Source organism: Saccostrea cucullata, unplaced genomic scaffold (assembly GCF_032062105.1).
Source record: "Saccostrea cucullata isolate Sc308-1 unplaced genomic scaffold, CSIRO_AGI_Scuc_v1 ctg371, whole genome shotgun sequence".
Lineage (NCBI taxonomy): Eukaryota > Metazoa > Mollusca > Bivalvia > Ostreida > Ostreidae > Saccostrea > Saccostrea cuccullata.
In genome coordinates, this window is record NW_026923589.1 from 116,160 (window position 1) to 130,280 (window position 14,121).

Here is a 14,121-nt window from a genome sequence, read left to right on the forward strand (position 1 = left end):
CCCTCTGTCAGATTTAAGAGAAGTTGTTGATGGTTCAACTACCCCAACGTCTAAATGAAACTCTCCATTGTCTGCTACAATTACTTATCCTATCGTTACCACTTCTGATTTCGATGGCAATGTCATTGCTCCTGAGGCTCCTAAAGCATCAAATTTTCCTTCAAACTGTTAAGGAGTGGGACTCGTCCCCTAGTTTAAGGTCATACGCATTGAGTTTGAACTTTATCGGGCTCTTCCCTGGAATTGAAGAGTTCCACTAAACGAAGGACCTGTGTGAAATACTTTTAATGTCTATATATGGATTTGTACACCTCTTGTAAAAAAAATTCTGCTGGGAAAAAATCAAGAATTTATGTGTCGAATTTTTTGCGTATTTTTCTTTGAATAATGCAAAAAATTTCATAATTTGATATCTTCCAAAACCCCCTGGTAAGCATGCTGATTTTTATGCTGATGGCACTATAATCTTGAATTAAGAATATCTTGAAAAATTATCAGTAGGTAAGGTACCTTGCCTATGTCCTTAAGACTTTTATCGCATAAACCTATAACACCTCTAAGCTGAAGTCATCGATTGTTTCTTACTATTTAGTTTAAGTTCGTATTTATTGTCTATAACCAGTAAACATCCAGATATGAAACCGATGTGCAAGGTTCTGTGGTGTCTTGTATTTCGAGTTCACAGGAATATATCGAATAGACATATGGATTGAAGTAACCCATTATGTCAACTAATTGTGGTCGATAAACATGTTTCTGAATAGGGAGTTGAAGGCCACAGCAAGCATTTTATTCATTTCATGTAGACGTTTTTGAATACTACTTCATAGAAATATAAAAAAAACAGGTAAGAATCTCTTGCTATTTTAAAGCAGTGAACACTTAAGAACAAAGTAAATTTACAAGTACAGACTGTATATAATGAGAAAAAAAAATTGTTGCATTTACAGGTTAATTTGTAAAACCTTTCCATGATGCTATTTTGGGGGGAGATAAACTTCAGAACTGATGTTTTAACGTTTTAAAAGTCTCTCATTTTATAGACTTGTTGCTTGTAGGTATTTAATATTTATGATAAATATACATATCTACAGTAAGAAAATTACCACAATATTATAAAGCCTTTCTATAATTTTTAATATAGAATTTTATAATTAATTTCTAATATTTTATGAAGGGAGGGGGAGGAGTACTAAATTTGTGAAGTTTCTATCGTTTAGAAAGCCTCATTTTAAAGTTTGGTGGCAAGTGCGTTATTCCCAATGATCCATCCAGAGAAGGCAAACACTCGGGATCCTCTGGTTTTATCTCAAACTTCTGTAGAAATCTGGTGAAAAAGAGGAAAAGCTCCATTTTTGCAAGTGATTCCCCCAAACACACCCTGCGTCCTGTAGAAGAAAATTTAGGATATATTTCATTAAGTTTATGAAACTAATTTTTAAAGTAAATGTTCAGACATCCCCACCAAATAATTAACGTGTAAATGAATTTTTCAAATCGCCTTGTGTTGTCTTTTTTCCGCTTTATTGTAAAACCTATACTGTACCTATTGAAAATGGTATCAGCTTATTTTTCTGTTCTCCTTGACATCTTCCGCTATCGTCTAAAAACCTCTCTGGTTTAAACTTTGAAGGCTCAGGGAAATTTTCAGGATCCGACAAAACAGAATCTATAACACAAAAGACAAGGACTCCTTTGGGGAAGAGATGCCCCTCGTACACGAAATCCTCGCAAGCGGCATGTGGTACATTCATGGGAACTATGTCTGCCAAACGCTGAATTTCCAAAATAAACGCCTCCACCTTTGGCAGTTTGTCTCTGTGTTCCATCTTAGGCTGACCTTGACCGATGACGTCATCAATGTCCTTCTGGAGGATTTTCTGCCATTGTGGATAATGGATCAAGTACAGAAGCGCCCATCTGAGTGTCGTAGAAGTAGTCTCAGTGCCAGCACCAAAGAAATCTCGTACACTGGTGACAAGCTGTTCATCTATCAAAAGTGAAGGTCATTGTGAAGTTATTCGAAATTGATACATTTTTTGTATATATAACGTACTGTGTTATAGACGAACTGAGATGATCCTATAACAGTTTCGATAGTGATGGAAAACATACAAGCTAAGTTTCAACTAGTGAATTCACTTAAATTTCAAACGAAACATTCTTCCAAAATATGTCCATACAAATACTAACATTTTTCATATAAGCAAATGTAAGCTATAGCCGCCTGATCCCTTTTCTTGAATTTCCTTTGTTTATGCTCATTCATTTTGTTCTGTTGTACAGAATAATGAGATCTGTCATTATATATTTACCTTTATATACCAACAATTTTGATCTTTTGACTTGGACGTTGGATTTTGACCTATTATTTAAGAAAATTATCTATGCCCATAATCTTTAAACAGTTGGTGCTAGGGCTTTTATATTTCACATGTGTATTTCTTGTGACAAGTCCTTCCAATGAGTATAATTGATTTTGACTCTGACCTTGATCTTGTAGTTTGACAAACTCTTACAAAAATGAAACTTAAATCTTTGCCATGATAACTTGTGAACTGTGACCTTGGAGTTTGATAAATTTCATAATTCACTGGTATATTCATTAAGACAAGTCCTTTCTTCAGGAAACAACATTTTTGATATCTTGGAATTGTTACAAGATCTTCCTTTAGATACATGTACCAACAATTCTAATTTTTTAAATATCAATTGTTTGTAAAATATCCTGATATTATTTTAAAGCATTTTAAAGTAGAAAAGGATTAACAAGAGAAATTTTCAAAAATTTTATTACCTATGCAGAAATTAATTATTGAAGATTGCATTGAAGTCTATGGAAGGAAGGAAGTTTTTTAAGATAAAAATATAAATACTTCAAATATCACAATATGCTGTGGTGGAAAGATGTATTTGATCATTGGGAATAGAGAGACAATTAGAAATAAGTTTTTTACCAGACAGATTTTTTTAAAATTAATTTTCATTTAGTAAAATCAAAGGGAGATAATTGATTTTGGCAGGAAAAGGTGAAAAACATTAACCTTGGCCTTAATTTTTGTACAAAGATGAAAATTAGTTCTAACTACACTGAGTATTCACTATAATATTCATTACGCATTCAATTCCATTGAATCTGAGGATAATTTTTGATATCTTGGAATTTAACTTGCATTTGAGAAACTTTAACCTTTACCATGTTCATCTTGCTCATGAAAAAATTTCACTGCCCCTGACTGAAGTCCAGTTTTTCTAAGGACATTGATTTTTCTTTCCTTAACAGACAATTTAAAATAATAAATCATCTTAGAATTAAGGTATCCTCCATATCAATACCAGTGCAATACAAATAGGTTCCATAATGATAATTTAGGGAAACAGGAAGACTCTTATGAATATTACCTGTGAATGTCGAGTTTATCTCATTTTCTTTTTGACTTTGTTCCAGAAGGAAAGCGTCGACGAAATCGTTGATGTTGTTCTCATCAAAATTTTTCCTGTGCTCTTCTATCATTTCAGTTACAAACGCAGTCAAAGCATCAATGTCCTTCATTATCTTCCGAGTGCTACTAATTTGAAAATGGCGCACCCAAGGAAAAAGAAATCCGATTGAAGAAGCATTGGCAGTCGAGAACAGTTCATTGAGTAAATAAATCAATCGCTTGAATTTTTTATCTTCATAATTAAATCTTTTACCGAATAAAAGTGAACAAATAACGTTTGAAACTGTGGTATTCAGCATACTTTGAATGTCAAAAGCCTCTTGTCCATATTTTTCTAGTTCATCCATTAAGCAGTCTACTTCTTCTATGATCTGGCTTTCCAAGCAACGTTTCCCGAATCCGAACTTACGCATCGTTGTCAGTGCAAACGTTCTTTGTTCTTTCCATAAGGGACCCGAGGACCATACCAATCCTACAAAAAATTTACAAAAACGGTGACCATATTCAATTCAATCCTGATTATCCAGTTTAAAATACGTAATTGTCTGGTTTCTATGGTAACTTTGATAACTTTTGTTTGATTTTTACATTATATGCTGCAAACAAACCTTTTCCTTTTGCAATGGCAACGGTTGAAGGGGAGTTTAAATTGAAAATGACGGGCCAAGTCTCCTTACAAGGGGAGATAATCAAGAAAAGACAAAAATAGGGTGGGGTCTCTCTGAAAACACATGGAAGCATGTTTTGCCAGATATTAAATTGTTAGGACGGGGCCAAAATAGGGAATCCAAATTTTACATAGAAATATGTAGAACAAATCTTTAAAAATGATGATAGGAAAGCTGAAACATGGACAATTATCATAAAAGGGAAGGAGGTAGTGGGGCATGGTTATTTTGTAGAATAGCATTAAAGAGTAAAACGAGTGTCATGGTAGGTATAGCCATAAATCTTCCTTAATTTTCTGTTATATGCAGCAAACAAACCTTTTCCTTTAGCAAGGGCAACGGATGGAAGAACTTTTGGTCGCTCTGAAAACACATCGCCATGCTTTGCCAGAAGTTCCCTTATATGGTGATATCCATGGACAATTATCATAGGTTTGTAAAATAACATCAAGGAATAAATGTCTCCATAGATCTTCCTTAACTTTCTGTGAGCCTGGAGGAAGACAACATTTGAATGGTCGTCGGACCTGGTGGAATACCTTTAGGTCGTTTGGAAAGACTGCAAATTAAACAGACCAACACAACAATAATGGCCACAGTAATCCACATGGTGCAGGAAGACTTTTACAAAAAATATGTTTTTCCAATTTCGATGAACTGTACCTCTATATTCACTTCACACGTACCTTTGATAAAAGAAATGATTCCATTAACTTGACCTTAAATCTGCAATATTTGCAAACGATGCCCGATCTTGCTATATGGGTCACTTAAATCAGCGTTTCATTTTATCAATTGGCTTGCAGTTTTCAACTAGGATGAATTCCATTAAATAATCCTTTACAAACGATCTCCGACCTTGTTTTCTGCGTCATTTAAAATGTAAAATGGACGTTCTAGTTTATCACCCGGCTTGCAGTTAAGCAGACGATAGAAAGCACGCGCCTGGATTTTGTTTATTTCATTAATGGCTAACCTAAGGGCATTATCTCGACTAGTCGCGACAGCATGTTGTCATAAACTGTTCTTGTTATAAATACGGAGAATTGCAAAGGCAAATAATTAACAATGATTCCGAAAAATAAAAATTAAAGGGGCCACTTTTCAACACAGTATTTTTTTCATATAATAACTTGGATTTGCATGGTCAGGAAAATTGGTGGACCGTCCATCACGATACACCAGTAGACAGGTTGAGAGCCCTCTGCTTGCATCGCTCATTGGCTGATAAAAATTCTCGCTGACGTAAATGTGTCGGGGAAACCAAAACAGATCTGTAAATATAGGAACTCTCCTTGCTTACAGCCACTGCATTGGAAAAAAAATAATTTAATTTTTTTTTAAAACAAATAATAAAAGTATGACATTGATAAATGATGATTTTTTTTAAAAGGCTACAGAATCCGTTTTCAATACTTATACTGCCATACCAATTATCAAATAAAGGGATCTATTTTAATTCTTACAGATAGCAAATAATTTCACATTTTCATCTTCTTCTCAAGAACTGTTGGGCCAATTTTCACCTAACTTGCCACAAATCATCCTTGGGTAATAGGAAATTATAAAATTAACTAAATAATTATAGGGCCACGCACCCTTTCAAGGGGAGATAATCAAGAAAATACAAAAAGGGCGGGTCATTAAAAGTCTATAAATTTATTTAATCAATATATCCTCTGGGCCAGAAAAGCTGAAACTATGTGGAAGCATCCTGGGATAGTTTAGATTATAAATTTTTCAAATCCTGATCCGCGGGGTAGGGTACGCCACAATAGGAAATCAAAGCTTTACATTGAAACATACAGAAAAAATATTTTTAAAAATCTTCTCAAGCACCTCTTGGGTAGAAAAATTGAAAACTTATGTGGAAGCTTCCTAGAGTTAGTGTTGATTCTAAATTGTTCAATTCATGACCGCCTGTGGTAGTATGGGGTCACAATAAGTATCATATACTGGAATTCTGGTGAAGAACAGCAGGGTCAAAGCTACTCTGGTGAGCTTTGTGGCCCATGGGCCTCTTGTTATTTACTTAATTGCATATTTATGTACACAAGAACCAAATCAATTAAACATACTAGTAGTAAAATCATAGAATCATAAAATCATAAAATTTTTAATTGGTTATTTTTCACGTATTTGAAATTGTATATAAATATAATAAATTACACTGAAAAAAAAAATGTTAATGTAATGTTAATTACTTTTTCATTACATTTCAAATATCTTAATTGGTAAATGATACAACAAAAAAATTGCAAATGATGCAAAATATGATGTTATATGAGTATAATCCCACAACGTGCACGCTCTCATTGTTTTGAGTGAGATATGACGATAACGAATAGTTTCCAAGATTGAAAGTTTATTGAATGAGGGATATATATGGAGATAACAAACAAAACTCAATATCAAAGTCCATATAACAATACAAAATAGGAGCAGCGCAAACACGGACCTCCAAAACATCAGAGGTGGGATCAGGTGCCATGGAGGAGTGCAAAAAAACGGCAAAAATGGACCTTAAAACATTATTTCTAAACCTATTAACCTCTGCAATACAACGATGTCATTGTCTAAATATACATTATACTATAAAATCATAAACATAGAGAGATACAATGAATAGCTCTTTTTATAAACATAATTAAGTTTTTGACATGTTATAAACAAAAGACTAAGTTTATACTTAAAACAAAGGAAGAGAAAAGTAGCAGTTGGGACTTGAAACTTTAAAACAGCAATAAATACGCCCCCCCCCCCCCGGAAACTCATGCTATTTTTATAGCTATGGCACTTACGTACAAGGGAGACCTACAAGTACAGACTTTATATTGAGGAGAAATTGTAGAATATTCGTATACGTTTCCATACAACAACTGTTTTGCTGACAAATTTTGGATCAGCTGCAATAATGCAGCCCTCTCCGATTTTTTTAATCTGATATTTTCTTGAGAGGGTTATGTACAATATGTGAATGAATCATTCCCATACTTGGACCAGTACGGAGATCCTAAGGAGTTGTAGCCCTCTCCCAAAATGAAAAAAGGAGAGGGCTACATTATTTCAGATAATTTAGGATAAATACACTTCTACAGTAGAATGTTAAAACTGTAATTACAAAGCCTTTCCATAAGGCTTTTAAATATGTAAGGAAAAATGTGAAGTTTCTAACGTTTAGAAAGCCTCATTTTAAAGTTTGGTGGCAAGTGCGTTATTCCCAACGATCCCTCCAGAGAAGGCAAACACTCGGGATCCTCTGGTTTTATCTCAAACTTCTGCAGAAATCTGGTGAAGAAGAGGAAAAGCTCCATTTTTGCAAGCGATTCTCCCAAACACACCCTGCGTCCTGTAGAAGAAAATTTAAGGATATATTTGATTATGTATATGAAACTAATTTTCAAATATTCAGACATCCCTCCCCTATAAATAATATGTAAAATGATTTTTTTCAAATCGTCTTGTAGTCTTTTTTACTTTATTGAAAAACCTATTCTGTACCTATTGAAAACGGGATCAGCTTATTTTTCTGTTCTCCTTGACATTTTCCACTGTCGTCTAAAAATCTCTCTGGTTTAAACTTTGAAGGCTCAGGGAAATTTTCAGGATCCGACAAAACAGAATCTAAAACTCTAAAACACAAAATACAAGGACTCCTTTGGGGAAGAGATGCCCCTCGTACACGAAATTCTCGCTAGCAGCATGTGGTACGTTCATGGGAACGATGTTTGCCAGACGCTGAATTTCCAAAATGAACGCCTCCACCTTGGGTAGTTTGTCTCTGTGTTCCATCTTAGGCTGACCTTGACCGATGACGTCATCAATGTCCTTCTGGAGGATTTTTTGCCATTGTGGATAATGGATCAAGTACAGAAGCGCCCATCTGAGTGTTGTTGAAGTAGTCTCAGTGCCAGCACCAAAGAAACACTGACGACAAGTTGTGCATCTGTAAAAGTTAAAGTCATTGTGAAAATATTAGATAACATTACATACTTAGTAACTTAGTATAACAAACTGCACTATAGACGCGCCTAGATCGTCATCTAAAACTTCGACTCGGTATATGGAAAACAGAATCTAAGGTCCTTTTTCGATTTAACCACCTTTGTTCTTCTTATCCATACCGTCCCCCGCGTGGCGAAGTGGTTAGTGCGTCTGCTCTAAAGTCGCAAAATAAGGAGTTGATCCTTACTTCGCGGGTTCGAATCCAATTGTGGGTCATGGAGACCGGTCCTTCGGATGAGACAGTATAAACCGAGGCCCCGTGTCCCAGTAGGTCAATGTTGGCACGAAAAAGATCATACACTGCTCAATGTCCCTGAGTGCCTAGTAAAGGACAAGATTTGTAGCTCTTCATCGGCAAGTGGTGGCTTCACCATATGAGTGAGAAATTCTCGAGAGGGACGTTAAACAACAATCAATCAATCAATCAATCAATCAATCAATCTTTCCCATGGATACTAAAACTAATATTTTTCATAAAGCAAATGTAAGCCGGGCGCCAGATCTCCTTTTATACCAGGTATTCATAAATTTGTACTGTTTCAATGGACTTTATCTGTATGTTGTTTAACGTCCCTCTCGAGATATTTTTACTCACATGGAGACACCACCATTTGCCAATGAAGAGCTGCAAATTTTGTCCTATATTCGGCACTTATGGTCATAGAGCATTGAGGGATCTTTTTCGTGTCAGCACCTACCGGACAAAGGAACTTGGTTTTTGCGTTCTCATCCAAAGGACCTGTCTCCACGTTCCATAGTGGGACTCACACCCGCGACGTAAGGATAAACTCTTTACTTCGCGTCTCTAGAGCAGATGTTCTCACGATTGCGCCACGCGGGCGAGTCAGTGGAATTTGAGATCGGTCAATGTGCGTCATATTCACCTTTTTCATTATATATATAATTGAATTCAGCGCAAAAATGCAAAGATTTCCAACCTAAGACGCAAATTTATGTATACTACTGTTCCGTTGACAAGCACCCATTTTTAAAAGTAACATCTACGGTTTTGGATAAGACCTTTAAGATGTAGGTCCCGATAGCCGTTGGATCCATCCCAAATTGATTTTCAATGGTCCCGGGTCCTGTAGATTCCTAAATATATGCGAGAAATTAATTATTGCGTAATTTAGCAGGAAAGCTCGATCGCAAAATAAAATTACTCGATTTCATTTTTTGTGGTGCTGAATTCAACGTAAAACCCTCCACTCGCGAATTGTTGTTCGCGAGATTTGACGTTAAAGAGCCATTTTCAGATAAAAGTTCTCGCTAAAAAAGGACTCTACAATAAAGGTCCTAATTTAAAACCCTTCACGTATGTAGATGAGTGAAAAATTCTCGAATGGGAAGTAATACAACATTCGATACATTAGGTAATACATGTGTAATAACATGTGTAATTCACATAGATTTAATAACGTTAATTTGGGTAGACAGGGGCGGATATTCTTTTAATATTACCTGTGAATGTTGAGTTTATCTCATTTCCTTTTTGACTTTGTTCCAAAAGGAAAGCATCGATGAAATCGTTGATGTTGTTCTCATCAAAATTTTTCCTGTGCTCCTTTACCATTTCATTTACAAATGCAGTCAAACCGTCGATGCTCTTCATAATCTTGCGAGTGTTACTCATTTGAAAATGGCGTACCCAAGGAAAAAGAAATCCGATTGAGGAGGCATTGACAGTAGAGAACAGTTCATTCAGCAGATAAATCAATCGCTGGAATTTCTCATCTTCATAATCAAATCTTTTACCGAATAAAAGTGAACAAATGACGTTTGAAACTGTGGTGTTCAGCAAACTTTGAATGTCAAAAGCCTCTTGTCCATATTTTTCTAGTTCATCCATGCAGCAATCTACTTCTTCGATGATTTGGCTTTCCAAGCAACGTTTCCCGAATCCGAACTTTCTCATCGTTGTCAGTGCAAACGTTCTTTGTTCTTTCCATAAAGGACCCGAGGACCAAATCAGTCCTACGAAGAAAGGTATAAAATCAGTGACCACATTCAATAATGTCTTAATTATATTGTTTATTATACATGTATAAATGAATTGTTTGGTTACTATGGTAACTGCTTTCTGGTTAGATTTGTACATTTTGTATTGTAAACAAACCTTTTCCTTTAGCAAGGGCAACGGATGGAAGGACTTTTGGTCGCTCTGAAAACACATCGCCATGTTTTGCCAGAAGTTCCCTGATATGATGATATCCATGGACAATTATCATAGGTTTGTAGAATAGCATTAAAGAGTAAATGTCTCCATAAATCTTCCTTAATTTTCTGTGAGCTTTCGGGGCGTCGGATGGTTTGAAGAGTCCTACATTGCCGATGAACGGATAACTTGTCGGACCTGGTGGAAGACCTCTAGGTCGTTTGGAAAGTCCACCAATCAAACAGACCAACACAACAATAATGGCCACAGTAATCCACATAGTGCAAAAAGACTAATCGAGTTTATATTTATGATTCCAATCTCGATGATTTGTAAAGACCTTTATATTCACCGTGCACCCTTCATTAGAGATATGATTCCACTATCTATAAACCAAACATTGCAATATTTGCAAAAACGATGCAAACCTTGCTTATATTCGTCATTTAAATGGACGTTCTAGTTTCTCACTCAGCTTACACTTTTCTTTGTGATAAAAATGAACAATCGATAAAAAGCACGCGTTTGTCTATTGGCCTACTGGCAAATTTCGGCGAGAAATAGCTCGTTTTCCATGTTGACTCTTATGGTACTCGAGAAGGGGTCCTTTTCATAGTTCTTTTTAGGTGATTGTAAAGGCAAATAATTAACATTTATTCCGTCATAAAGAATGAGGGAGTAAGGGTTGTACTAATGAATGCAGACAAATGCTTCATATAGCTAGGATTTGCATGTACAAGTAAAGTTGATCAAGAAAACTGGTTAGATTAGGTCACGCAAGTGGTCTGACCCCCCCCCCCCCCCCCCCCCCGCACACACACAAACACTACATGGTATGAGACTATGGATGTGACATTCATATAGGAGACAAAGACTAGAAATATAGAGACTATTTCAATTCAATTCAATTCTTTATTGGCACTAAAGCACATATTTATATACAGAAATGTGTTGTTAGCCATATACATGTATTGCAAAATATTAAACTATTGTAAGCTTGTTTCTAACATCAAAACAGTCTCTTATATATAGACAGATTTGTTTCGTAGATACAAAGTTATGTGGATTAAGCAAACAAGAAAAGTTATTAACATCTAGTAACCTCGAATACTTTTTTCTGACATTTTTATACACATGACAATCAAATAAAAAGTGTTTTTCATCTTCAACAATAGTTTTACATCGGAAACAAAATCTATTTTCTCTAGGAATGACAGGATTACAGTATCTACCTGTTTCTACGTACAACTTATGTGCACTTATTCTTAACTTGGAAAGATAAGAAAATAAATTCTTTTGAAGTGGAAAACACAAGTATGGTTGGATTTCCAGTTTCTTAGCATCATAGTTGAATAATATACTATAAACTGACAGCTTACCGCATTGAGTATTGTTAATGTGTTGGAGTTCAGAAAAAAAAAAATATAAAAGAATCTTCAGATCTCCGCTCTCATTGGCTGATGAAATCTCTCTGACGTAGAAATTTAAATGTGTCGGGGAAACCAAAACAGATCAAAGAGTGCAGAGCTTGTGTTATTATGGATATCGTTACCTTGAACTCTCCTTGTGTACAAAAACAGCATTAGAAAAAAAATGAATCGCGAGTGCATGATGTTTGCAACACTTTATAAAAGTACGAATATTGAGTAAATGATAATTTGAAAACGTCGTTCTACATATTACGTTGTCTTGCAATACGTACCAATGGTACTGTGAGCACTGAGCTCACTAAATTTAGCCCGCCTCCAATATGATTATAATGGAGAGGTCCATGTTTTGCTCTGGAAGACCCGGAATAAGTGTCAGATCAAAAAGTAAAATAGGAAGTGCACAATGGCAGTAATAAAGAATCTGTGAAAGTATCAAAAAAATTTAACCAGTGGTGTAGGAGCTAGGACCCTTCAATACGCAAGTTTCGAGATTATCTCCCTTGCTGCGCTCTTTCGTTGAGGAGGGGAGTTTCGTTACCGCATAAACAGACAGGTGGGACAGTTATTTATATATTGGATACATTTGCATCATCGATAAACTGAATTATCACAACTAAATGATTGTCATGATACCCTCTACAACTCGAGAATAACCGAATTAATGTAGAGGCATCATTATTTAAAGCAAAAAATCGTAACAAAAAAGAAATTTTCAGTGAATGTGAGACATTTCAGACGAGGAAAGAGATATGGACCTCTAAAAAATATGGTACACATACATCTGATCATTGCACATCGGCAGTCTAAATGACATATTGATTCTCTTCCTTATTATAACTTTTAAAAAACCACTAACTATTTAGAAAATGTTTGTACAATCAAGAAAATCAGTTACTTTTTATAAAGACTACGACGTTTCTTTCGTTTTCAAGAACCCTTGTATAATTGAAAGTAGATTTATAAATATGCATAATTGAGCTTTATAAAATCATCAAATGCATCACTGCTCAACATTATTATATTTCTATAACATTTAATGAATTTTAAAAGCCATAAATATCGTTCATTTATTTATGCAATATGTATACAGAAACAACTTGTCCCACCTCCATGCTGAAATGGGTACTTTTTGCGCCTCTTTCGTAGGAGAGTTACAATCTCGAAACTGGCGTATTGCAATGTGTAACAAAGATTCTGTGAAAGTTTGATTAAATTTTATCAGTGGTATAATAGGAGTTGGGGGATAAGAGATGGGTGAATCTCAAAGAGATCCCCCGAGATTTGGAATAAGAGATGGGTGACCCAAGATGCAACAGACGGACTTAGAGACGGAGGGACGTACAGCTGGACGTAGATATATCGATCAACGGTGCTTTTCAAGCAAGGGGGGGTTTATAAAAATACTTGATCTGAGTTACTTTTACATTGTGTTTCAAATATCTTTAGTCCCGTGGGGTTCCAGGTTAGAATAGGTCCTCAGCACCCCTTGCTTGTCGTAAAAGGCGACTAAATGGGGCGGTCCTTCGGATGAGACCGTATAAACCGAGGCCCCGTGTCACAGCAGGTGTGGCACGATAAAGATCCCTCCCTGCTCAAAGGCCATAAGTGCCGAGCATAGGCCAAATATTGCAGCCCTTCAACGGCAATGGTGACGTCTCCATATCAGTGAAATATTCTGGAGAGGGACTTTAAACAGTATACAATCAATCAATCAATCAAATATTTTTATACAGTGTACTGATACAAAAATGATTTATTATATAAGAATATTGCCATCACGGTCAAATTTTACTGCATGGAATTTGAAGATAACGAACAGTAATCAAGCCCGAAAGTCCACGCAAGTAATACAGTTCGGGAGCAAAACAAACTAGGACCCTTAAAGCCTCAGGGGTGGATCCAGGTACCAATCAGAGAGGAGTTAACATCCTCTGTTGGCCGGTCACACCCACTGTATACTCTTTGTCGTGGACAGGCAGATGGGAGAAAAAATCCTTAGATTAATTGATAATCATATATATAATAAATTGATTGTATGTTGTTTTACCTCTCATTCTAGAATGTAGAGACGTTACCATGTACCGGTGAAGGGCTTCAAATTTTGATCTTTACTTGACACTTGAGCATTGAGGGACCTTTATCGTGCCAACCGAGCCTAGGTTTTAAGGGTCTCTTCCGAAAGACCCGTAACTTTCACTTCATAGTTCCGAGTGCAGGACACAGGAAAAGTTTCTACCCATTTTTTATCGACTTATGCGAGTCGCAGCCGTTATTCGAACTCCTGACCTCCCGATAATGGAGCAAGCGCTCCATTGACTCAGCTACTGTGCGGTGAAAAATCCGTAAACAATTAAGAACAATTTCTTAAAAGATACATACATTAGATATTTTTCTAGAAAAAAAGATGTTAATGGTTACGT

General features: G+C 35.8%; 1 protein-coding gene across 2 annotated transcripts; it reads right to left on the reverse strand.

Annotated features, from left to right (window-relative positions):
- Positions 1-912: 912 nt before the first annotated feature.
- LOC134264444 (cytochrome P450 2B4-like) lies at positions 913-10,702 on the reverse strand. 2 transcript variants are annotated; one of them, XM_062746740.1, is made up of 4 exons: positions 10,233-10,702; positions 3,403-3,915; positions 1,547-1,990; positions 913-1,388 (listed from the first exon to the last, which is right to left on the reverse strand). In XM_062746740.1, exons 1-4 carry the CDS (start codon positions 10,549-10,551, stop codon positions 1,210-1,212), a joined length of 1,455 nt encoding a protein of 484 aa, XP_062602724.1. In that variant the 5' UTR covers positions 10,552-10,702; the 3' UTR covers positions 913-1,209. The 2 variants fall into 2 exon arrangements, with proteins under 2 accessions (XP_062602724.1, XP_062602725.1); XM_062746741.1 differs by lacking the exon at positions 10,233-10,702 and adding an exon at positions 4,052-4,072.
- Positions 10,703-14,121: the final 3,419 nt, after the last annotated feature.

Bases quoted from the DNA above. Each gene is read 5' to 3' on its own strand.
- LOC134264444 (XM_062746740.1), bottom strand. From the start codon at position 10,551: ATGTGGATTACTGTGGCCATTATTGTTGTGTTGGTCTGTTTGATTGGT. The intron at 1,991-3,402 runs GTAATATTCATA...CACTTTTGATAG, and splicing joins GATAAACTCGACATTCACAG to ATGAACAGCTTGTCACCAGT. The intron at 1,389-1,546 runs GTACAGTATAGG...TTTCTTCTACAG, and splicing joins GCTGATACCATTTTCAATAG to GACGCAGGGTGTGTTTGGGG.